The sequence below is a fragment of the Camelus bactrianus genome, chromosome 19, assembly GCF_048773025.1.
Source record: "Camelus bactrianus isolate YW-2024 breed Bactrian camel chromosome 19, ASM4877302v1, whole genome shotgun sequence".
Lineage (NCBI taxonomy): Eukaryota > Metazoa > Chordata > Mammalia > Artiodactyla > Camelidae > Camelus > Camelus bactrianus.
The window spans coordinates 466,683-493,292 of record NC_133557.1 but is presented as its reverse complement, the minus strand read 5'-3'; the positions used below and the strand labels follow the sequence as shown (position 1 = coordinate 493,292).

General features: G+C 41.1%; 1 protein-coding gene across 3 annotated transcripts in view; it reads left to right on the top strand.

The window, feature by feature from the left end:
- The window catches only part of LOC105069289 (serine palmitoyltransferase 3), a 150,842-nt gene that overhangs the window by 79,745 nt on the left and 44,487 nt on the right, over positions 1-26,610 (top strand). For 2 of the 3 annotated variants that reach the window (XR_012500521.1, XM_074346916.1), the window contains exons 8-9: positions 2,462-2,681; positions 9,237-9,363. Coding sequence is in view for 2 of the 3 variants with exons in the window: in XM_074346916.1 (XP_074203017.1) it covers positions 2,462-2,681; positions 9,237-9,363 (347 nt within the window). In the remaining variant the exon portion in view is untranslated. Of the gene's footprint in view, positions 1-2,461; positions 2,682-9,236; positions 9,364-13,976; positions 17,042-26,610 lie in introns of those variants that run through there. The other variant, XM_074346917.1, reaches the window with a different exon arrangement.

Genomic DNA, 26,610 nt, shown 5'->3' with positions numbered 1-26,610 from the left:
ACCTCTGTTGGAAAAGGGCAGACCCAGTGAATAAGCACTATTCCTCCTTTGCTGCTCCCTCTCCATGGGACTAGTCTGACACTATTTTAATATTTCTTCCTTCTTTTTTCCTTTTCTCCTACCAGATTCATGGTGTATTTTGTCTTTTGAAGAAGGTGATGTTCTGTCAAAGTTCAGCATATGTTCTGAGTGGATGGGTGGGTCTGTGAATGTATTTGTGGGAGAGAGTGAGATTGGTGTGCTGTATTTGTGGGAGAGGATGAGCTATGAGATTCCTTCTACTCCACCATCTTGGCCATTATCCTGCAAAAAGGTGGTCTTGATTAAAATTAAGAACCTTTGCTCTGCCAGGCAATGTCAAGAACATTAGAAGACAAGACACAGACTAGAGAAAATATTTTCAAAAGATACATCTGATGTAGGAGTGTTATGGATAAGTTATAAAGAACTCTTAGAACACAATAAGAAAACAAACAACCAGGTTAAAAAGTGGGCCAAAGGACTTAACAGATATCAAAAGAAAAAAGATTTATGAATAAAAATAAGCATATGAAAAGATGCTCCACACCATATGACAACAGGAAAATTAAAATTAAAACAATAAGATACCAATACACACCTATTAGAAGGTCAGGAACACTGACAACAGTAAATGCTCGTGAGGATATGCAGCAACCCAGAGCTCTAATTCACTGCTGGTGAGAATACAAATGGTACAGCCACCTTGGAAGACAGTTTTGTCATTTCTTACAAACATGCTCTTAGCTTACAATCCAGCAATCCTACTCCTTGTTATTTATCCAAAGGAGGTGGAAACTTGGGCCCACGCAAAACCCTGCACACAGATATTTATAGCATCTTTATTCATAATTGCCCAAACTTGGAAGCAACCAAAATTCCCTTCAGTGTCAGTGTATAGATAAATAAACTGTGGAACATCCAGACAATGGAATATCATTCAGCACTAAAAAGAAATGAGCTATGGTAACATGAAAATCTATGGAAGAAACCTGAATGCATGTTACTAAGTGAAAATATCCAATATGAAAAGGTAACATAGTGTACAATTCCAACCTCATAATGCTCTGGGAAAGACAGAATTATGGACACAGCAAAAGGATCCCTGGTTGCCAGAGTTTGTGTGGGGAGAGGGATAAAGAGTTGGAGCACAGTGGATTTGTGGGCCAGTGAAAATAAGCTTTAGGATAATATAATCATGGATACATGTTATCATATATTTGTCCAAACCTACAGAATGTATATGAGCAAGAGTGAATCCTAATATTAACTATGAGCTTTGGATGATGATGTATCAATGTGGGTTTATCAGTTGTAGCAAATGTACTGTGCTGGTGGGAGAGGTTAGGCATATGTGGGGCAGGAGATATGTGGGAAATCTTTGTACCCTCTGCTTAATTTTGCTGTTCTGGAAATAAATGTCCTTAAAAAAATTAAGCATAATTGCTACATCCACTACCCACTGGTCTGGGTGACTACACAAAAGCTGGACTGTTTTGACTGAATCGACCTAACACTTACTTTTTTTTAATACATTAAATGTATTAAATAAACTAAGTAAGAAGAATGGAGAAATTAAACTCTGTGTCAATGGACTTATTCTTGAACTAAACTGATGAATTGCTTGAATTGTTTGATAAGCCTCTTTGTGGGGTGAGGGTGCAAGTCTGTGTGGTTCATAGAACTTGCCTGTCAGTGCAGTCAATACTGTGTACCATGTAGACACAGCTGACAGTGTTCTGCAAACTGATTAAAGACAAAAGTTCTTTTAAATTCATTGGATTCCAGAGGTACCATGTAAATATGAATGTTGATTTTCCTTGCTTATTTATGCCCTATTTTTCCCTTTGCTGGTGGACTTGAAATGTTTTTCAATTTACAATACCATGTAAATTTATCAAATTACAATCATACTATGAAAAATTAAGCAGTTGGGACCAAAATAAAAGTTTATTTATAGCAGTGGTTCTCAAAGTACTTTCTCCAACCAGTGGTACTGCAGTCTTCCAGAGCTTGGTGGAAATGCAAATTCTCAGCCCACCTGAGACCAACTCAACCAGAAACTCTGGAGATGGAGCCCAGCAGTCTGTATTATAACAAATCATTCAAGGGATTCTGATGCTCACTCAAGACTGAGAACCACTGCCCTGAAGGAAGAGAAAGAAGGGACAGTACCAAGTGCCTCAAATAAGACTGAGTTCATGAGGACTGGACAGGAGATCCTAAGGACTTTCTCCTAAGCATTAATTAATGCAATGATGTCTTAAAGTTCTTTTGTGTGTTTTGAAATAAATAAAATATGCCTTAAGAGGAAAGGAATCGTCTGTCGCTGTCATCCCTGTCTGGCGTCGGGCAGGCTGTCTGAGAAATACTGAAAGGGAGGTGACACAGAGCTTCCTAGGAGGGTGCACCCTGGTGACCGCCATTTCTTCTTATGCTCTAGCATGGAAGGTTCCATTGTGCATCTGCCCCAGATCGTGGCCCTAAAGAAGAAATACAAGGCTTACCTCTACATAGATGAAGCTCACAGTATCGGATCTGTGGGCCCCAGCGGTCGTGGTGTGGTGGAGTTCTTTGGAATGGACCCCAGAGATGTTGATGTGTGCATGGGCACATTCACCAAAAGCTTTGGAGCCTCAGGAGGTTACATAGCTGGAAGAAAGGTAAGAGAGAGGTCCCTTGTGCCTGGGAAGGCATTCTTTGGGGTTCTCTGATTCCCATGAGTGCTCCAGTTCAGCTCAGCACACCTTGATCCATCAGCACAGGTAGCTGCAGTGTGATAACAGCCAGGTCAGACCCAGAAGGTCAAGGAGCTCACCCTCTGATAAAGCAGATGAGCCTGTGATGAGAGATCACATGAGAATAAAAAGGTAGCACTGAACACAGGCACAGACTTAGTACAAAGGAGAGGGATGATGACCTCTGCTGGGCAGAATCTAAGAAGTCTTAGAATGAATGTCAGTCTTGTAGACAAATGATGGGGGAGAGTATATTTCAGAAAGAGGGAATCATGAGTATCAAGCCACAGAAGTGATAATGGGATGTTACAGAACTGCAAGTAGTTTGGTCTGTGTGGCATGAAAAACATAAGGTGGGTGGTAGAAACAGTGGACAAAGGTCAAATGTTAAGGAGGCTAACCCTGTGCTACAAGATGTGGGTTTTAAGAGTTTTAATCAAAATAGCAGCAAGATCAGAAATGTCTTTTTTGGGAGATTCTTCTCTGCAAACTAATTTTCTCCCACAATTTTGGATAAGCTATAGGTCAAGCCTTGTCATCCTCCAATATCTTATCTATGTGTCTTCAGATTCTGATCTGATGGGATTAGACTGTTAAATGAGTGTTATCCCTGTCTTTCTAGAGCCAGTATCACCAAGGTGATTGCCAATATAAAACAAATGTTCAGAAGAATATTACAAGAAGAGGGAAGAGAAGAAGAGAAAGAAAAGGAAATATTAAAATCTAGGTTTGAGCAATAAAAGACTCAGTTATCTGCTCTGTCATATTACAGTTTTGTCCAAATCCTAGTAGCTATCTCCTACAGGCCCACACCTGTCCCAAGAGACTATCAGGATGGTGTTGGCTCCACCTACAAGGGGACAGCAGGCCCAAAAGCAGTGCATGCAGGTGGCTTAACGGCACATCTAAAATTCCCAAATCCTTACTCATTGTCACCAGCAGGAACAGAAGATCAGACTCTTGGGGAACCAGTTAGACAAACCAGAGAGTACAACCAAAAACTGTCTGATTGAAAGCCCATCATTTAAAATGACAGATTTTATTGTGGCCTCGCACCCTTCCATGAGATGCACAAATACTTAAAATGTCCAGAGCTTTCAGTAGTCAGAGCTCAAAGCATTGTTCATCCACCCTTCTCTGTCCTGAGGGTGTTAGCTGGGTGATGCTAAAAACATAGGGAATGCCTGGGATGCTACAAAACTCGGTAAATCTGGTGAGAGGCTAAATGTTCCCTTCTTTGACTGTCAAAGCTGTGTGGTCAGAGGGTCTTGAACCCTCTATTCTCACCCAAGCTATTCTGCTTTGTGATCTTGTGTTTTGTGATGACTTTAGCAGCAGTTCTGAGCTACAGATATTTTTTCACCAAGTGTAACTCTGCTCCTGAACCAAAGGCATCTAAATAAACTGAAGTGAGTGGATGCTTGAAATGTTGTCAAATTTGGTAGCTGTCACAAATTTCCCCTTAGAGTTCCTTCACTGAAACCCACTTTAAAGAAAGACTCCTGACATCCCAAAGTTCCAATAAGTTCAGTGTGGTTCTCTCTCATACTCTCCATCCTGAAGTCTGGTGGATTAATTTAAAAGTGTATTTGCTCTTGTCTATGTAACTTTTATTGATTTGGGGTAGATAATGAGAAATTGTGAATATTATTTACATTAATCAGGATGAAGAAAAATTATTTAATTGTTTTTCCTCTTTAAAAAGTCATTCTGGGCATCCTTGGACCCAGAGGACTGCATGATTCTTCCTCTTCCTCTCCCTCCTTTTCCCCTCTCCCTCATTTCCCCTGCTCCTTCTCTTCTCCCCCTCTTCCTCTGGCTCCTCCTCTTGTTTCTCTTCCCCCATCCCCTTCCCCTCCTCAATTCTCCATCCTCCCTTCCTCCCCATCTCCTCTTTTTCCTCTCACTCCAAGATACACTGCAGATTCTGAATTTACTACTAGACAACAAGAATTAGAGTCTTTGGCAGAGACACACTAGCCTGTACAGAGACTTACTGCCCTGAAACAGCAAAATGCAAAACGTAGAATGCAGAGCAGTCTTCAAGACATGGACAGTGAGCAGGAGATAGGAGAAAGTGTCTGCATATGTCATTCCCTGATGATTTAAAAATCAGTCAGAAAAACACCTGTCTGGAATCGTTTGGTTAGACTGTAATAAAACCCAGTTAAACTATGATTTCCTTCCAGCTTAATGAGCCCATGAGTTAATTTAATTTATGCATCTGCTCCTCTGTGCCTTTAATTTGTTAACTTATGTTAATGTTAAATTATGTGTACTTTCAATTTAAATCATAATTTTTATTCTCCTGGACTTTGAAGAATTCTGTGGAGAATTTTAACTTTGAGTTTATTTTAAACTATGCTTTGAAATTGATAGGGTGTAGAGTTGGCTAAATGCTAAAGATCTAAAACTCTAAGAGAAAGTGGACTCTGAAAGAAATAGGATTATGGGCAAGACAGTCTCAATGTTAAAAGGAAGTGATACTGGGCTGGTGAGGTATTAATCGAAACTAAGGATACATGTGATCTTGGCTTTATGAAATTCTTCAATTTGTGAAGGAAACTTGGGGGTTGGGGACATAAGAAGCCCTTTAGGGATAAGAGGCAGCTTTGCTTTGTTTCTTTGATCATTGTCAGTGATGCCCCAGGGATAAGAGAATATTGCTACACCTGTTACTAAGAATGCAGCTTCATATCCCCCTCTATACTTCAGGGACTCTCACCAAACTTCCTCAGCCCCTAAACCCCCTTGCTTTCTGTTAGATGATCAGTATTGACGAGACCCACCACTATGGGTTTTAAGCGAGGATGTAATAAAGTGTCTATCTCTGCTCCCTGCTCTTGGGGAGATTACATTCTCTGAAGAAATTAAACTTAATACATGCGAAAACTTTTGAGACTGGTGCAGTTCATTCTGTGGTTTATTACTATGAACATTTTAGTATATTACGAATGCTCCCCTTCCTCTCCTCCTCCAAAGGCACAGTCTCTGTGGATTAGGAAAGCACCACAGGGGTAAGTAGCAGTGAAGGTGGTCTCTGTCCAAGCCAAGCCAGCTCCTCTGGTCTGAAAAAGTCATTTACTTTGGTGCTAAAGCAGGGGAATGGGGAAGCAGTGGTTAATCTAGAGTCAGACTCTTTGGATCAAAATCCTTGTTATCTAACAATGATTTGGTTGGATAATTTTCTGATCTGTTCTGTGACTCATTGATCCCATCTATAAAATGGAAGCAAAAATAGTACCTACCTCATAGCATTATTGTGAATCTAAAATGAATTAATGTTTGTAAAGTTATTCAAATGGAGCTTCAAACAGCCAATGATTATTAGCTCTCAGTCTATCAATGGATATATCATCCCTCCTAACTCTGCAGAGTCATGCAATCTGTCATCAGGACTGGGTTGTCCTTTCTTTAAAATGCCTTTTTTTTTTTTCTTTTTCTTTCACTCCTACTATTACTGCCCAACAAGGATGGAGGAAGTTCTGGGCTGAAATTCTTTGGTGTGCAGTTACATAACCTACAGCATCACCCTCTGCAAAATGAGGGAGCTGGAATAGACACTCCAACAAGTTTTAAATTTTGGTCCCCTCCTCCCACTCTGTGCTCCATTTTCAAGAAGCTCTGAGTTTGTAATCAACTAACAATCATTGCCAGCAGCATCAGGTCTTCACTATGTACCTGATGCTTTTCTAAGCACCACATTTATATAAACTCATTTAATCCTCAAAATTGCCCTGAGATAAATATTACCATTATCTCATTTTTAGAGAAGAAAATAAGGCACAGAGAGTAACTTGCCCATAGCCTGTCTCATAACTCTACTGTCAGACCTGCCCTTGAGGGAACAAGCCCTCAGCACCTTTCCTTGGAGGCACTAGATTCTCGCTCTAGTCCCACTTGACTACTCCATCCTTTGCTGATTAAGATGCAATCTTCATTCCTAATTTTAGCACGTGTCCCTGCCTCTGTCCTCCTCTGCAACTATCCAAATCACCCCATTCTCCAAGATCAGATCGCTTCAAAATAGCCCTTTCCTGACTTGGGTCCACATGAGCCCCAATCCTCCTGTTTTCTGTGTCCCACCTACTCCCCCCTCATTGACTTTCCCAGCATCATGTGGGGAGGTACCTGCTCTCAACAGAGAAAGAAAACCCTGCTGCTGCTCACAGAGTCTGAAGGGCAGCCTGGCTGTAGCTACTTTGGAAAATGACCACCTCTTTCTCCCTGAGCTCCTCCCCACCATCCCCCATCCCGCAAAGTGGGCTTCCTGGGTAGCATGTGGCCTGGGCTTCAGGTCAGATCAACATCACCATATTGTCAGATATGGTGAAAACACTTCCAATTTTTTTTGAGATTCACTAAACAAGAAAATGGACAGAAATTTAATTTTGATTTAATGTAAATGAGAAGGGCTGCCAGGGACTAGATTTTCTACCCTCCTCTTCTTGGACCCCTGCATCCAGAAGAAAACCCAGAGCAAGTCCTTGTACCAACTTTTGGAAGGAAAGATGGAAGAAAGAAAGAGGTGGGGAGAAAGGGAGAGAAGAAAGGGAGGGAAAAAAGGGAGGGAGGGAGGGAGGAAATATTTATAAAAGAGGGGAAAAAGATTTAAATGGAGAATTTAAAGTGAAAGGAAGTGGAGAAGGAATCAGAGTAGATGGGATGGGGAAAGAAAAAAAAAAACAAGACATGAAGAGTGTGAAATGAAGGAGAAAGGAAGTCGGGGAAGAAAGAGTGTGGAGGAGGGGGTTTAGGATGATGGACCTGTAGGAAGTGGCGGGGTGGAGGTGGTGGCAGCCAGACTGAAGCTACCAGATCCCCCTGGGGCCAGGCATGATAATCATGTCAGCAACTACCTGTGAGACAGGCCACTCAAGTTACTATGAATGTTTAGCAAAATTCCTTTTATCTTAGTTACTCTCTACCTAATGAGCTAATATCTTTAGTTACTAGTTCATATGAAGATGAACTATGAACATTTAAAATGTTTGGGTAACCAGGGTGGGGAAGGAGTGGGTGGAGGGACAGATTGGGAGTTTGGGATTTGCAGATACTAAATATTATATATAAAATTGATCAACAGCACGGTCCTACCATATAGCACAGGGAACTATATGCAATACCTTGTAGTAATAGCCTATAATGAAAAAGAATATGAAAATGAATACATAACTGAATAACTATGCTGTGCACCAGAAATAAACATAGCAATTTTAACTGACTGTACTTCAATTAAAAAAATTACAAATAAAAAAAGGTGCTTGGGTAACAACCATGACACGTGCACCCCCAGAGAGAAAGGTGAAAGGCCAGCACAGTCCCAGGTGCAGAAATGCGAGTGGACATGGCTGGTGAAAGAGGATTGGAGAGATGAATCTCCCCCTAGTTCATCTTCGAGGGGATGATCAGAGAAATGGGATTAAGTGAGAATTTCAGCTGCCTCGTTTTCCTGGAAGAGAAGGTGGCTAAATCCTTGCAGACCCCACTTCTAACTCAGAGCTGTCATGGGCCACTAGATTTCCTGTAGGACACCCCAATGGTCCCAGGCTGTCAGCCAATACAGGTGGGATGATAGAAGGTCTGTCCAGCCAGGGCTGATGGCCTCCAGATGCCAGGTCTGAGACACCTCCCCCAACCCCACTGTGTAGAATTAAGTTATTGGAGCTTCTTTGGGCTCTCAGCAGGCTTACCTGGGACCTTATGTTTGGCCTCAGGGCCCAAGCCTGTGGGTGGAGAATCATGCCCACCACAGCACAGAGCAGAATCCTGCAGGGGGTCAGCACTCCAAATGGTGTTGCAAGAATATTCTAGTAGTTCCCTCCTGCCCGGGCACAACCAGAGTTCATCTGGTCCTCACCTCCACTCTGGTTTAATTTCTCACCTCTTCCTTCTGCCACTCCCCTCCCCTGGAAGTTTTCTTTTTATCTTTAACCACCTTCGTTCCTCAAGACTTCACTCCAGGTTCTCACTGGAGCCTCCCTTATCTACTCCCACTGGCCATACCCCATCTCTATTCTCTGCAGTCTCTTAGCCCCGCTGCATATATAAGTTTACATGTTTTGCTATTTTTCCTGCCATTACCCCTCCATAGGCACAATCGACTGTAACACGCTCAGGGCAAAAATTACATCCCGTATATCTGGACACTCCTGAGTACTAACCCAGTGTTCTTACAGGCAAGCTACACAAACACATGTTAAGGAAACCATTTTCCCTTTACACATCTGGGTTTGCCTTAAAGACCTCAACTCCAAATTTGCAGCATCCCATTCTTGTCGACCTTTTAGGTTTTTAAGGGCAAGACTAAGAAGAAGGGATAGAAATATAAACAGTTTGGTGATGCCCACTGAAAAGCAGACCACATTCAAGACTCAAATGCCTTGTGCTATGATGGATGGAGACAGGACTAGATGTGATTCTCACCACCAACATGGAGATTCATTTGCCTTCTTTTTGGATTTCCCTCCTTTATTAAAGGACCTTGTGGATTATTTACGGGTTCACTCACACAGTGCTGCATATGCTACATCCATGAGCCCCCCAATAGCAGAGCAGATCATCAGGTCAATGAAGTTCATCATGGGACTGGATGGGACCACACAAGGTAAGAAGGTCTGCAGTGAGCACACCTCCCCTGAACTCTTTCCCTAGGCCTTGCTCTGTCTCTCTTCTGCCCCATCAAACTCTGCCTTTCTCAAATATACACTTTTGTCTTGACATAACCAATTTGTAAGCTATGCCATGTGTGCATCAACAGTACATGGTATATAATAGTACAGGGAGCAAAAATGTACTAGAACTGCTGTCAGCACAAAAAAGTGGGGGGATGATTTTTAAAGCAGGGAAAGCTTTCTAATTCACCTCTTAACGTGATCAGCAAATGTGGATAATTTTGTTTAATTAGTTGTGTTAAAATGAAGCAAATCTTGGTGTGTGTTTGCCTGTGCTTGGTTGAGGCTGTCGCTTGTGTTTCCCCGAGAACAAATTAGTCAATTCAATATTCATTATTTTTCATCTACCCACCATCCATCTATTTATTCACTTATTCATTTATTACCAACCAGAGATTTGGGAGAAGAAACCCCCTCACTGCTCATTGAAGGACGCATGGACAGAAAACTCACAATAATAACTTTCCAGCCATTTATTTGATATTGGGTCCCCACAGCTTAGGTGGCTACTTTGTTCAACTCAAAGGGGCTTTATCTTCTTTCTGAGAAATCATTTCATCAAAGGATCTTGGAACTCTCCTTCTTTCCTTGAGATATAATTTATGAAGCTTCTATTGCATATCACCATGGGGGACAATGAGGAATAGGCAATCTAGTGAGTGCATTTATGGAAGCAGCAAGTCCTCCTGGCCCCGGGCCTGCCCAATGGGCTGTAAAATCCATACCGCTCCAACTCCCAAATGACATGAAGCTCTGCCTTGTTTAGCACAACTGTCCAAGTCTTCTATTTCAGTAGAAGTATGGAGAGATCCACCATTTTCCAAATTCATTAAAGCAGCAGAATACTTTACTCACATTCAAATTTTACCCAGAAGCCTACTATATGAAACAGATTAGAACAGGGCTGGTTTGGTTGAAGTCATGTCTCTTCCTGCCTCCAACCTGACATCCCTGAAGTCCTTCTACTGGGTCTCAGTGCTCTGTGGGTCACTGGGTTGAAAAGAAAGGAAAAAAAAATCTTTGTTTTTCACTAATACATGAAAATGGCTTGCAGGATATTTTGTTCCTCCGTGTAAAATGCAATGACTGATTGACCTCTAAGTTCCTTTTCAGCCTTCTCTTTTGGGGTTTGTGATTCTGTGTTCTATTGAATAGTATGTGAGAAAAGGAAATGAGAATCCAATCTAGGGAAATAGCATAATGCAGTGGTTATGGGCATAAACTGAAAGCAGCTGCCTGGGCTTGACTCCTAGGAGACTACTTGACTCAGTGTGCCATAGGCAAATGACTTATCTGTTCAATACTGAACAAGTTTCCTTATCTGTTTTTCAGTTTCTCCAGCCATAAAATGAGGAAGAGTATGTCAATGATTTAAGGTTCTTGTGAGGATTCTGTACATTAAGACATATAAAATACATAAAAATTTGACTGAAAACAATTTTATTTATAGTAAACAGTATATAATGGCTTCCTACATGACTTGGTATTACTCCCAAGGTGTTCCAGAAGTATTTTGATCATGTCTCAGGGATGATTTTGAAGGATTCTTATGATGGAAATGAGGTAAGACTAGATTTCCTTCAAGGTCCTGGATTAGTGAGGAGGAGTGAAATTAGGCCAGTGTAACAAATAAGCCTTGACAATCTCAGTGGCTTAACTGAACCAGGGTTTACTTCTTGCTTGCACCAGATCTAATACTAAGTGGATAACTCTGCACACTTCCTCTCTATGGGAAGTGACTCAGGCTGTTGTTAGCTTGAAGCTTGGCCATCTCACCACATGACCCCCAAGTCCCCATTATAGAGAGAAAGAGCATTGGCCTGGAAGTGACACTTACCACCTTGCTTACAGTCCATTGGCTAAAACCAGTCACAGGGCCCACCCAAATTTCAGGGAGTGGTGGTGGTAAAGTAAAGGATATGTATAGATAAGAATAAGCAGATATCTTTCAATATTTTAAAACTGCAGCTAGAAATAAAGCTGTCTCCATTCCCACAGGAGCTGTCAGCTTGTATGATAAAACTGGTCTGGAACCAGTGGCTTCTCACAATGTCATCTTAATGATCTTGATCTCATGCATTTCTTAGTGGAAAACAATGGTTTGAAAATTTAGCTAAAATGCAAGTTAGTTGAATTGTTTTATACTGATCAGAATTATCCATTGGTATTATTTTAAATATGAATAACTAGAAAAAAGTAACTCTGAAAATTAGCCTATGTTTCACGGATCACTTATGGATCACTAATTTCTTAGGGTTTATGGTATATATGTTATCAGAATCAGTTGATTATAATGTACCCAATTAGACAAGCATTTCCTTTCCACCTCTGCTCTGCTTTATCACTTCCTAACAGACAAAATTCACTCTGTTTCTCTGATCAAAAAAGATCTACAGAAAGAGTACATTTAAAGATGTGATCATAGGTCCACTGATAGCCATCATCAATTTTACTTCCTCTCTGGTGGGAGATACTTCCCTTGAGTATCTCTCTTATTCTTATAATTAAAGAATTGCTTTGCTGTTATTTTTAATTTCCCATTTTAAGTTTTTCCCTTCATTATTCTTGTATCTTAAGAGAGAAAAGAAAGAAATAAACAACAGAGATGGTTATGTGCACACAGACTTGTGCTCTTAGAGTCAAGATAGGAGAATCAGGAAGAAACTTTTGCCTGTTTCATTTCAAAGGAATTAACAAAAGAAAGTTGTAAGAAAGAAACTGAAAAAATCATCAGCCAAGTTTCAGATGTTCAGTCTGATTTGGCTTTTGAAGAATTCAAAGGCACACAGTGAGTGACCACGTTGGCTTCATTGATAATAATGCCTGCTTTAAATAAGATAAACAGGACTAGTGAAACTTTGCATTAACTCACCCCTTTCTACAGAGATAGGCCAACTCCCAGGCCAAGTTTCCTGGAGCTCAAAGGGGCACACTATATCAAGCCAGAGCTGCCTTAACAGCACCTGAAACAGAGCCTCGCCCCCAGTATTCATCTTCCACCCTCTCCCCCGCAGCTGTAATTGAAGCATTTCAAGGCTTTCTTTGGGATTGAGTTTAGAGAGCTGTTGGCTGAATCTTTTCCTTGATGAATGTCTTCTCTTTCATCTGCAAGGCAAAGCTGTATGCTTCAAAGAAATGCAAATGACAGGAATAAGGGCAATGTTCCTTTGAAGTCAAAATTCAAAGATGAAATAGCAGTCCCAGTGAAATGACAGTGTTTATGCACAAACAGCCACCCTCACTCTGCTGCCAGGCTGCTGGCAGTGTTAATGCACATGAGCTGAGGGGAAGTGACCTGCCTGTGCCTTACAGAGGCCCTGAGAAGTCTGCTGGCCATCATTCCACGCATCACACTGAGCCCAAAGTGGAGACTTGGCCACTCCAAACAAATGGATGTTGTGTGGTCAACTAGCTAAACCAACATTATAAGCTCCTCAATGACAAGAACTGTGCCTTGAGTTAATTTGGGGTTACTCTGAGTGACAAATCCATCACTTGGCTTAATAAATATGTCATGACTCAACTTCTATCATGAAGGTCCACTGAATTTCAGGTCAGCACTTATACTAAACAAGATGGAGTGTTGTTTATCTCATAGGATGTGTAGCTGGGAGTCAGGCTCACACCAGTTGTGGCAGCTGCAGGAATCCCTTGCTCACAGGGACCCCTCAGGGATGGACACCACTTCTGAAAAGGCCCAAAGAGATGGCAGCTTAGTCATTTTCTTCATCTAGACATGGCACATGTAATCACAGGAGAGAGAGCCCCAAACCATGCTAAACTCTCCCCTAGAGAAAGCACAGTCACTCAAGTATATAAAGCAATTACTAACAGAGATAAAAGGGGAAATTGATGGGAATACAATCATTGTCAGAGACATAACACCACATTAACATCACTGGATAGATATTCCAGACAGAAAATAAATAATGCAACAGAGAAATTAAATGATACAATAGAAAAACTAGACTTGGTTGATATTTTCAGAACATTACACACCCCCAAAATAAAATATACATTCCTTTCATGTGCACATGGAACATTTTATATGGTTGATCATGTACTTGGGCACAAAAGAAGCCGCAACAAATCTAAGAAGATAGAAATTCTCTCAAGTGTATTTTCTGACCAAAATACCATGAAACTAGAAATCAATTACAGAAAAATAAAAGAGAAAAAAAATGAAAGCATGAAAATTAAACAACATGCTACTAAAAAAAAATGGATCAAAAATGAAATCAAAGTTGAAGTTAAAAAATACTTTGCGAAAAATGAAAACACAACCACACCAAAATCTATGGGACACAGCAAAGACAGTGCTAAGAGGGAAGTTTATAGTGATACAGGCCTTCCTCAAAAAAGAAGAACAATCTGAAATAAACAATCTAACCTATCAGCTCAAAGAATTAGAAAGAGAAGGGCAAAAAACCCAAAAGTCAGCAGAAGGAAGGAAATAATAAAGATCAGGGAGGAAATAAATAAAATAGAGATTAAGAAAACAATATAAAAAATCAATCAGAACAAGAGCTTTTTTTTTTTTTTAAAGAGTAAATAAAATCGACAAACCTCTGGCCAATCTCACAAAGAAGAGAAAAGAGACAGCACAAATGAGCAAAATAAGAAAGGAAAATGGAGAAATTACAACCCAAAACACAGAAACACAGAATATCATATGATAATATTAAGAACAACTATATGGAAACAAAATGGGTAACCTAGAGGGGATGCACAAGTTTCTGGAGACATACAGTCCACCAAGACTGAATCAATAAGAAACTGACCACTTGAACAAACCAATAACTAGAAATGAAATCGAAATAGCATTAAAAAACCTTCCAACAAATAAAAAGTCCAGGACTGGATGGCTTCACCAGGGAATTCTACCAAACATACAAAGAAGAACTCATACCAGTCCTCCTCAAACTCCTCCAGAAGACTGAAAAAGAGGGAATACTCCCAAACTCATTCTATAAAGTCGCCATCAGCCTGATACCAAAACCAGGCAAAGACACTACCAAAAAAGAGAATTACAGACCAATATCACTGATGAACATAGATGCATAAATCCTTACCAAAATAATAGCAAATAGAATCCAAGAGCACACACACAAAAAAATGATTATATACCATGATCAAGTTGGGTTCATCACAGAAACACAAGGATGGTTCAACATATGCAAATCAATCAATGTAATAAATCACATCAAGAAGAAAAAGAACAAAAAACACCTGATCATCTCAATAAATGCAGGAAAAGCATTTGATAAAATTCAACACCCATTTATGATAAAAACTCTCACCAAAGTGGGTACAGAGGGAACATATCTCAATATAATAAAAGCTATATATGACAAACCTACAGCCACCATAGCACTCAACGGTGAAAAACTGACAACCTTCCCACTAAAATCTGGGACAGGACAAGGCTGTCCACTCTCACCACTCCTATTCAACATAGTCTTGGAAGTCCTAGCCACAGCAATCAGGCAAGGGAGAGAAATAAAAGGGATCCAAATTGGAAAAGAAGAGGTAAAATTGTCACTATATACAGATGACATGAACTATATATAGAAAACCCTAAAAGGTCCACACAAAAACTACTGGAATTAATAAAAATTTCAGGAAGGCAGAGATTACAAGATTAACGTACAAAAATCAGTTGCATTTCTTTACATTAATGATGAATAAACAGGACAAGAAAGTAAAGATACAATCCCCTTTAAAATAGCACCCAAAGTAATAAAATACCTAAGACTAAATCTAACCAAGGAGGTGAAAGGCTTCTACACAGAGAATTATAAAACATTGATGAAGGAAATTAAAGAAGACTTTAAAAAATGGAAAGGTATCCCATTCTCCAAGATTGGAAGAATCAATATTGTTAAAATGGTCATACTGCCCAAGGCAATATACACATTTAATTTAATGCAATCCCTAACAAGTTACCTAGCATATATTTCACAGAACTAGAACAAATCATAATAAAATCTATATGGAACCATAAAAGACCTATAATTGCCAAAGCTTTACTGACGGAAAAGAATGAGGCTGGAGGAATAATTCTCCCAGACTTCAGACAATATTATAGAGCTACTGTAATCAAAACATGATGGTATTGGTACAAAAACAGACATATGGACAAATGGAACAGAATAGAGAGCCCAGAAATGAACCCATAAACTTTTGTTCAACTAATCTTCAACAAAGAAGATAAGAACATACAATGGAATAAAGACAGTCTCGTCAGCAAATGGTGTTTGGAAAACTGGGCAGTAGCACATAAATCAATGAAACTAGAACACCCCCTTACACAATACACAAAAATAAATTCAAAATGGATCAAATACTTAAACATAAGACAAGATACAATAAACCTCCTAGAAGAAAATATGGTCAAAATATTATTTCACATACATCTCAAAAATGTTCTCCTAGGGCAGTCTACATAAGCAATATAAATAAAAGCAAGAATAAACAAATGGGACCTAATTACATTTACAAGCTTTTGCACAGCAAAGAAAACTATAAGCAAAATAAATTGACAACCTAGAGAAAATTTTTGCAAGAGATGAAACTGACAAATGCTTGATCTTCAGAAAATATAAGCAGCTCATATGACTTAATAAGAAACAAACAACCCAATCTAAAAGTGGGCAGAAGACCTAAGCAAGTAATTCTCCAATGGAGACATACGAATGATCAATAGGTATATGAAAAATGCTCAGTATCACTAATTACCAGAGAAATGCAAATCAAACCTACAATGAGGTATCACATCACACCAGTTAGAATGGCCATCATTCGAAAGTCCACAAATGACTAACACAGGAGAGGCTATAGATAAAAGTGGACCATCCTACATTGCTGGTGGGAATGCAGTTTGGTGCAGCCACTATGGAAAACAGTATGGAGATTACTCAAAAGACTAAGAATAGACTTACCATATGATCCAGTAGTCCCACTCCTGGGCATATATCCAGTAGGAACCCTACTTCAGAAAACACCTGCACCCCAATGTTCATAGCAGCACTATTTACAATAGCCAAGACATGGAAACACTAAATGTACCTCGATGGATGACTGGATAAAGAAGAAGTGGTATATTTATACAGTGGCATACTATTCAGCCATAAAAACCGACAACATAACGCCATTTGCAGCAACATGGATGTTCCTGGAGAATGTCCTTCTAAGTGAACTAAGCCAGAAAGAGAAATACAAATACCATATGAGATCGCTCACATGTGGAATCAAAAAAAAAAAAAGAAAATACAAATTAATACAAATACAAAACAGAAACAGATTCATAGGCACAGAATACAAATTTGTGTTTGCCAGTGAGGAGGGGGGTTGGAAGGGACAGACTGGGCATTCACATTTTGTAGATACTGGCAAGTATATATATAATAGATAAACAAGATTTTACTGTATAGCACAGGGAAATATATACAAGATCTTGTGGTAGCTCACAGTGAAAACGAATACCACAATGAATGTATGTATGTTCATGTATAACTGAAAAATTTTGCTCTACACTGGAAATTGATACAACATTGTAAACCGACTATAACTGAATAAAACAATTTTTTTTAAAAAAGAAAGCACTATCAACATTTGTCTTCTATCTGTTTAAATCTTTGATGCACGGTTTTCAATTAATCAATCAACGTTCTTTTTGAATCCTCAGTTTTAGCTCTCTGTCCCTACTTTCCCTTTTCCCTTTTCCCAATTCAGGGTAAACTTTCACTTTTCAGAGAAAATAGAATTTGGATCATGAGGAGGTTTTAAAGTGCGTGCTTTGAAGCCACACCATACTGGGCCCAGTCCCAGTGGCTCCATGAATGGCAAGTTGCCTACCCTCTCTAGCCTCAGTTCGATGCTTTTAAATTGGGGTTGTGTGGAGGATTCAGGGATGTAATATAGACGGTGAACTTAGCATGATGCTTGATACACGGTAAGTACTTGATAAAAGTTAATAATTTTTGTTACCTTTAACTCATCTGCGTTCCCCCTTCCTTCTTGAATTTTTCCAATAGTTTTTATGCAAACTGGAATCCTCCTGTCTCTCAGGTCTTACACTTACTCCACCAGCAAATCCTACAACACTTCCTTTGACATATTCCTGGAATCTGGTCACCTCTCCCCCTCACCACCATGGCCTCCATCTGCTCTCCCCTGGATTCCTAAAGCAGCCCCTGAACAGTCTCCTCACTCCTGCCCTTGACTTGTTCTATACACAGAAGCCAAAGTTATATTTTAAAAAATGTAACTCTGACCATATAACCTCTTCACTCAGAACTTTCCATTGTTCCCCATCTTACTCAGTGTAAAGTCCAGACTGAGCCCTACAAGGCTTCTCAGGACATGGTTTCCATGTTTCCCACCACTCCTGCATTTGCTTGGTCCACTTCCAGCAGCTGGCATCCTGACTTTTCCTAAAACTCGGGAAACAGCTCCCACAGAGGGCCTTTGCACTTGCTGGTCTCTCTGGAAAAGCATGTCTGTCCAACACCCATGTGGCCCACTCCCTCAATGTCCTCCCCTCTTTGCTCAAAATCAGCCTTAGGAGAAGGGCAGCTGTATCCTTAATGGTACACACCTCCTTGTCCCGCTAATACTCTTTCCCTTGCTTCAGTCTTCCATTTATGAGCAGCTGACAGATAATATATGCATCTGCTTAGTTTCTGGTTTCCCTCACTAGTTTGTAAACTCCAGGAGAGCAAGCATTTTGTCTATTTTGTTCGTTACACTGAGAACAGAGCCTGACAATTACAAGTTCTCACCAGATATTCGCTGACTCCTCTCTTTCCCTCTTAGCTCAGCAGATAAACCACCTTCATCCCGTTCATGCCTCTGTGCTTGATTCTCTCCCTTCCCACCTTCAAAAGGCACCCACCCTTTTGCTCAGCCACGAACTCATTCATTTCCTTCATACTAAATAGCTTCCCCATACCCCCGCTCCTGTTTTAACAGCCACTGAGTCACCTGTTTCATTGTTGCAAATCTCCTCAAAAGAGTGGCCCATTCTGCCCACTCCACCTCATCTTCTCCACTCAGCCATCAGCCTTCCTCCTCTGCCTGTTTCCATGCCCTCTGCTCCCTCACACGTCCACTGCCACCCTAACCTGCTGGCCCTCCTCCAGACAGACTTGACTGACCTTTCCACTTCCTCTTTTCTCCTTCAGAGCAGTCTTCTCCTAGTTGTGGAAGATGCTCCTCTTTTCTGGTTCTTTATTTCTCTGTCAGTTATTCATTCCCTTTCCCCTTCTTCATCTGCATTTGCCAAAATTCTTTCCTGTGCTCTATTTACATTTCCTCCTTCACAAGTGTGCCCACTTTATTTTTCCTTTATGTTATGTCAAAACATGCTTCTCAAACTTGAGCCTGTATCAGAGACACTGCAAAGGTTATGAAAACCTCTCCACCTCAGAAGAGACAGATATCTCCATGCCTAATGCATTTATTATCTCACCAAAATGGTTATAGGAAAAATAATCCCTGTGATTCAATCACCTTTTCCTGCTGTTACTTCAGGGCAAGGCTGATGGGATACTTTGTAATTGCAAAACTGCCCTTCATGCTAAATATGCATGAACATATTTAATCTTTTTTACAATTGAGTGGCCAGTAGTGTCTTTCTGGAGAGGAAAACAGTGATGGAAATACACTTACAAGTGAAAATAAATAGAGTCCCAATTCCTAATGTATAGTATCCGATTTCAGTAGACTACACCTATATCACCACTTGTAAAGGCTCCCGTGCTTAAACTGAAGTTAAAATAGAATTTTCTATTTGTCTTCGAAGTAACACTTGCCCCACTCCTTTGCCCTTAAACAGAAGGAATTTCTGGGTGGCAGGGTGGAGGATGTGTCTGCACATTGTATAGGTAGAGAAAAAATAAGGTCAAATTAAGATGGAATAGTGAATTATGTTCTTCCTGGAAATAAGGTAATTAGCTATCAGGTTCCTAAAGATATAGGAATTTGACAGAATGGAACACAATGAGATTTTTTTTTTTAATTTAATGCTTTCTGAGTATAGTATTCTGGGGTTATTGCTGCAATAAGATGAGACAAGTAGTATTTCTGGCATCCTTTCCCCATCATCTTAGATATTATCAATCAAACTTAATACTATCCAGATAACTGCCTCAATTCTCCACTTTCAATATGAAGGACAAGCTTGATTAGCCTGTCAGAGTATGGCGACCCAGGCTTGCATGAACTTTAGCAGGATGGCCAGGAGGCTTAAACAAATATTAAATCTCTGATGTTCATCATGTCGGCACCCAGCATGTGACTAATCAAAGTAATAAAGTCACAAGAGAAAACAGAGCTCAGGTGGAAAAATAAAGCTAGCAACTTCATATTGAGACTTAATTTACATGAAAATGATTCCGCTCAACATCACTTTAAGCATTTCTTCTACTTTGGGAGACACTAAAAGCTGTGTACCTCTGATGTTATGTCCACTTGGGCAAGTTTATTCCAGATAACTCATTCTGTACCATTTCTGGGATGTTATACATTTTTTCCCAAAGGCTTCAATATTTGTTATTTATTCAGTTATTAGGAGAAGGCATTGAATAAAATGTCAAGGTCTTTCAAGTAACTTCATTCATTTATGAATCTCAATTAATTTTCTCTCTTTTCCCTCTGGAGAGGAAATTAAGATAAAAGAAAAAAAAAAAGTGAGACCTAAAATATAATGCAATTGCACTGGAAAATAAAACCAGGCCTCCTTGTTACATTATTTTGTCTGGATTATTTCATTCATCCTGATCATTTGTGAAATTTTACCATGAGATTGGCAGGTAAGATACTGACCCTGCTTCTAACCTGACGTGGACTTGGAGAAAGCAGCCCCTGTTTCTTCCAGCTGTGACCCGGAACTCTGCTCTGATCCCTGGAATAGGGCATATATTTTTACACTTGGGTTTAATAGGTTTGAAAAAATGGAAGTGATTAATTGGGGAAATTTAGGGCTTTGAAGGGTACACGGGGTGACAGAATTTCACTCTCCTGGGTGGAATTTTCTCACTTTCTTACTGTTTATATTTGACATAAGATCTATTCGCAAACTCCTTTCATAAGATGATGCTCCTCTTCAGAGCCAGCTGTTTAGGGCTGCAAACTATGCTTTCCCATCTGAACCATCAAGCTTATCTCACAGATGTTCTTGCTAAGTTACTCTTCACCCAGGACCTCTGTGGGGAAGAGACAGTGAGGCACATAAAAGGCTGTGATTAGGGAGATGAAATTATGATTGCTAGACAAGGATTTTTAAAAGTTCTTCTCTGCATCTACCTTGGTGGAGAGTTTGGTGGACACAAAAGTGACTTCCTACAAGTTCTCCCCCACCAAACCCAGCAACATATTGTTAGATGTGTCCCTCTGAAGTCCCTCAGTGTAGTGGAGGAATCCAAAGAGAATTCCACCTGAAATGGGCTGTCTGAGGCCCCCAACACCCAAGGCTCACAGTATCGTTAAGGGAGGGTGGAGCTGCTGCTCCCTAAATATATTTGCCACTGGGTTACCAGCTGGAAATGCAGAAAGAGGCAGAGAAGCAGACAAAAGTCATGGAGAGGGGCATTTTTAAAATGCTTTCAGGCCACTGGTATTTCAACAACAGCTAATGCAAAACAGATGGTGGTGCTACACTCTGCTGGCTTTCAATTGAGGGGCTTCTCCATTCATGATTAATCACCTGTGCTGGGGGGTAAAGACTTCTGTCTGGTCTTTGTGTGTGTGTGTGTGTGTGTGTGTGTGTGTGCGTGTGTGTACCTATGGTGGGGGTTAGCAAGCAAAAGGACAGGCGTTGCCTCTCTGCCCTATTGCTGCTTATGTAATTTTGAGACAAACTGGAATGAATCCCAGAAACATAGATTGACAAACCATTGGAACCCCAACTGGGAGGGGGAGTCTGTCTGGTTGTGTAGTAATGGTTTAAAGAAACATTCCACAACATTCTGTCCCTTCATTTACTTCATCTAAAGAGTTAGCCAAGGGTAGAATTTTATGGTAGATCAGTGAATTCTGCACTTGCTTTGAGGTCTTAAAAAAGTTCCCCAGCAAGATTATAAAGAGAATCAGTTTGTCTTTTAGATGGCACTGGGGCAAAATGATAGTATGGCCACTTCCTTCCTTCTGTCCCTCAAACAAGATATCCTTCTACACCGCGTGTCCTACAGAAGTGTCCTCTTCTCTTGTGTTTCATCTGTGTAGATGGACTCTGAGTCAGGGCATTGTGACCTAATCCACATGGAATTCCCTGCTGGTTCTGTACAATGAACGAGGAAATGACATGATTCCAGCTGTAGGATCTTTGAGGGTGAAAGGGAGCTGCTGTTGCTGGATCTCTGTTTCCCCACCATGGGTTCATTGTCAGCTAAGCAGCAAAACCCCAAATGCAGCAGCAGCCATGCCCCAGCCGCATTCTTGTCTGCAGAGGTTTGTAGAGGAAACCAGCTCCCCCACCAGCCACAGCTGGGGAGGATTAAGCAGGTGGATTTGTGCCTGGAGAAGCTCAGTATGTGCTCTCTGGGCTAGAGAGGATGTATTAGGTCTCTATTTGTGCAGAACAGACTGCCACAAACTTAGGTGTTTAACACACACCCATTTACTATCTCTAAGTCTTCTGGAGTCTGGAGTTAATCAGGGCTATTTCTTCTCTGCCCAGGTTCTCACAAGGGTGGAATTACACTGTCAGAAGCTGCCTTCTATTCTAGAGATCAAACTCCTCTCCCAAGCTCACATGGTTGTAGCAGGACCCAGGTCCCAGGGCTGCAGGAGTGAGGTCCCGGCTTCCTCATCGGTTGTCACCTGGGGCCCCTCTCAGCTTCTAGAGACTTGAATTCTTACCACATGGTCCCTCTAACTTCAAACCCAGCAGCGGAGATGCCCCATGTCACATCCTCTCTTTCTATTTGTACCTCTTTCTGCAGGAAGAGGCCAGTACTTTCTCAGGCCTCACCTGATCAGGCCTTAAGTCAATATCCCTAAAATTTATTGTACCTTTGTAAAAGAGGAGGATTTATGTAGTTAGATTTCCAGGGATCATACACTTCAATTGGAATACTGAGAATGATAGTTATTCTGGTGAACATTTAATTCTGGGAGATAAGAAAATATCAAATGATATGTCCTGGGCACCAAAACAAACAAATAAGCTGAGGAAGGTACAGGAATAGCTAGATTGGCTGTAGGTGCCACAGGTCACTTCCATTGATCATAGAGACCCAGCCTTAGAAGGAAAGTCCAAGCCTCAGAGGGCAAAACCAATTCAAATGAATGATTTTCCAAATTTATGAACCATGGATTTTTTTTCTCAAATGAAATTTTATGTGGATATCCATTTTATTTTATTTTATTTTATTTCATTTTTTTCATATTTTACAACACTTATATAGGACTCATTGTGGTCAGGGTCTCTCCCAAGTGCTTAATATTTAATCCTCTTAATACTATGAAATGGGCATGCTTATTATGACCATTGTCACTGTTGTTATTCACATTTTATGGTGAAGAACCTGAGGTGTAGAAATGAAATACCTTGCCCAAGATGGCAGAGCTGATTTTGAACCCAGGAAACCAGGCTCACATTCCTTGAGGGCTTGGCCGTGATGCTGTTGTTGTAGAAACAGGTTGGAGGGGGATAGATCTCCCATCATATAAGACTCTCCCTCAGTCTTTCCCTGCACCTCCTCATGGAGGCTTCCTCAATTCACCCAGCAAACACTTTGAAAACTAGAGGGTTGACTTGTAGGTGCTGCTTCACTGGGGCTTCCTAATGAAAACCTTCATTTATGCAGTTGCTCAGAGCCTTTCTAGGGGATCCAGTTACTGAGCTGGGATCTTTGCTTTGCCTTGTTCCCACTGCAGTCGCTGCCTAGCATTTCTTCACACATTTGTGCTGCCACTCTGGCCCCCTTACCTGTCCCACCACCTGCAGGTTCTTCCTTGTCCCACTCCAGGCACCACACACTGTAACTTCCTCTTCCTAACCCCCCTCAGAACATGTCATGTCCTACTGGTGATACTGTCATGGCTCCCTGGTCCCCACCAACTCTCCAGTCAGCATCTGCAGCTCTCAGGGTCTGGTTCCACTGATCTTTGTCACTACTGTAAACCAAATGTTCTAGGCAAGTGGGCTCCCAACTCCCCTGGTGCACAAGGGGTTAACTTACCACCTCTAGGTCTTTGCTCCAAAGCCCCAGAGCATTTCTTCCATAGGGAATTCAATTTTCTACTTTCCGTCATTATTATGGGTAATAATATTTCTGGTCTGTAAGCTCCTTGGAAATAGTAGATTTATTCATCTTTTCATCCTCCTCCAAGTCCTGGGAAATAGGAGGAGCAACTGTTATCATCCTCATTGAACAGATCAGTAAATTAAGGCTCAGAGAAGAGTGACTTTCTCACCTCCATAGAAAAGAGAAAAGTGCAGGTGGAAACTGATATACAGATCTGTGATAGAGCATAGAGACAAAATTGCTTTCTGGCATCTTGGATTAGAATCAGCCTTATTATCTTCATGGAATTAACAACCATGATATAATTTATAACTTCAAGTCATGGTTCTAAAGTGGGGAGCACACAACAGTTATGCAACATTTTTTTCTTATGTAGCATTTTTTTTCTGCAAGGTCCATGCCAGCCCTTCTGAAGCAGAATCTTTGCAAAGAGGCCTTCCTGTGAGTATTCCAGGAAAAAAAACCTCCCAGAAGCCCCTTGTGTGTTCCTCTTTTGAAGAATCACCAACTTGCAAGGTTCTCACCCCAGTTTCCCAAAATACCCCATTTGATGTGTAAAATTCCATAATTAGTGACTTCCTAAGGTACTCCTCTCTATGTAAATGCAAATTAACATCTAATTTTATTACTCCTTCTGTAAATATTTGAGAAGTACTGCTATGAGACAAGCCTGCTAAATCTGTCTAGATCTGTCTTTTGGCTCTTCTCACGTGCATATTATCTGACACCTACCTGGTATCCTATTAGATTATTTCTTTCCAAACAACCCCAGAAGTTTTTCACCCTCTGTTCCACCTTGGCAGTAGGCTCTGGTAGAAAGTGAGTGTATTTCACATGTGAAGTGTATGAATCTATGACTCATGGGACTCACAGTTCTCAAAGGAGTTTCCAGCTTCTTTTGCAGAGCAGTCTTTGATAGACCTGAGGGCACAGTCAATGTCCAGGTCAGCTGGATGACAGTCATGATTTCCCAGCTTTTGTTTCCTCATCTGTGAAAGGGGCCCCCAAACACTTCTCCTGGCTCATAGTAGGTTTACAAGAGACGTCCATTCTCACCTCCCTTATGGATTAACCCCTGATGGTATATTTGAGCAGTGGGTGGGGAGGTGGAGGCAGGGGTGTTAAGTCCGGCCATACAGGCAGCTGTCCACCCCCAATGTCAGGCCCTCTGGCTCCTGCTCCTGTGTGCATCCCCTTGGGGCCTGACTGAGTGGCCTAGACAGTCCTCAGAACATGTGTCTGTGACAATAAAATATGCTGTAACCTTGGAATTTGGACATCAAAAGGGAAAGCTTCAGTGCCCAATAAACATGTGTGCTTCCCTCAGCAAACCCCTGCAAACACTGCTTTCTCCATCCCACTGGGGAGCTTGTCACTGCTAATGGGATTCTTATGCTTCTTGCCGCTCTGTAGCCTTTTGATCTTTACTGAGCTCTCTCTGCCCCTGAGTGTGCTGGAACAGAATGTCTTGTCTGGTGTCCAGAGCTTTAAACAATAGACACTGGTTCCTGCTGCCACATTGAAACTTGACTCCAAGGTCTCTCCCAGAACTGCCCCAGGCCAGAAGGAGCAGCAAAGGGTGAGCATCAGGCAATGAAGGGGAAGGAGGCCAGGGGAGGCCTTCTCATACCACTGCAGGCACTCTTTAGGATCAATTTGGTTGTTCAGAAAGATCTACTTCTTAAATTATGAGATGTGTTTTATGGAAAGTCTTCCTGCCTTTAAAGTAGGAACCGTCATTCCCAAGTAAGTCTGCCTAGGTGCATGGATGAAGTCACTCGGTCTGTATTCTGCACTGGTGGAAGGTGGCAGTGTGTGTTTCTGAAAGTGCCTTTTTAAGCCTGGGGAGTAATTAGGTAAGTCCCCCTGTGGTGTCTGTTAGAGAGTTAGCTTGCAGCATCTGCAGGAATAGAGAGTGGCACTGATATTGGCTCACAAGCTGCTCAAATCCGCCTCCTTCACTCAGGCTCATGGGGGGAATCCCTTTCTCCTTTTCTACATTTGGATGGCTCACAGAGAAGAAATTTTTCTTTAGCTTTGGAAAGATCATCATGGGAGTGTCCACTGTCCATAATCCTCCTGGCCCTCTGGAGATTGAGTTGTCCTAAGCATATTTTGAAAATGCCACAAATGATTGTTTTTACTGGGGGACAACAGAACTTTGTAGTTGGACGTTTTGCATTTTGTTTTCCTTCCCCTGTCCCAGCTGTTTTTGTTTTAACAGCATTGGAGATAAGGACAAACCTAATCCATCTCTTAAACTGGCAGAGTTAGAAATCCAAAGGGGTAGAACGGCAGCAGGCAGGTCATCTGCCCAGATGTGACCACCCATGATCTTATCCTGACTCATGAGAGAGGGCGAGAGTGACAGTGGGGTTGATCTCAGGTTGATAACTCTCAGAGGAGCACATCACCACACAGATGGACTATTAGAGACCTCTAGCACTCAGTAATGGCTGGGATGTGATCTTGTGAAACCAAAGGCTAGGACACATGCTCATCTTTTACTTTCCATGGCCAACCAAGGAGTATGACTTAGCCAAGAAACAATCATGTCATGTACCTAACACAGCCTCACATGGCCTGAGGGGACGGTTAAAGGCCGCTGTCTCTGAGACACCTTCGTCTCCTTGACTGTACCATGTGACGATCAGAACTTATGATTGGTCCCATCTCCAGAGACCTGATTTCATTGATCTGGAGTGTGGACTCAGGAGAGGATGTTGCAAGCTCTCCAGACTATTCTGAGGTGCCACTGGGGCTGCTGAGAACTACAGCCAATGGAAAAGTGTAACCAAACTTTCAAGCACCAACTGCATGCCAGACACCATTCAAAGCTATCCTGTTTTAACCCCTTCATTTCTCCCAATCTTCCTGTGAGATAAACTAATTTATCTCTATTTTACAGGTAAGACTGAGCTTTTAAGG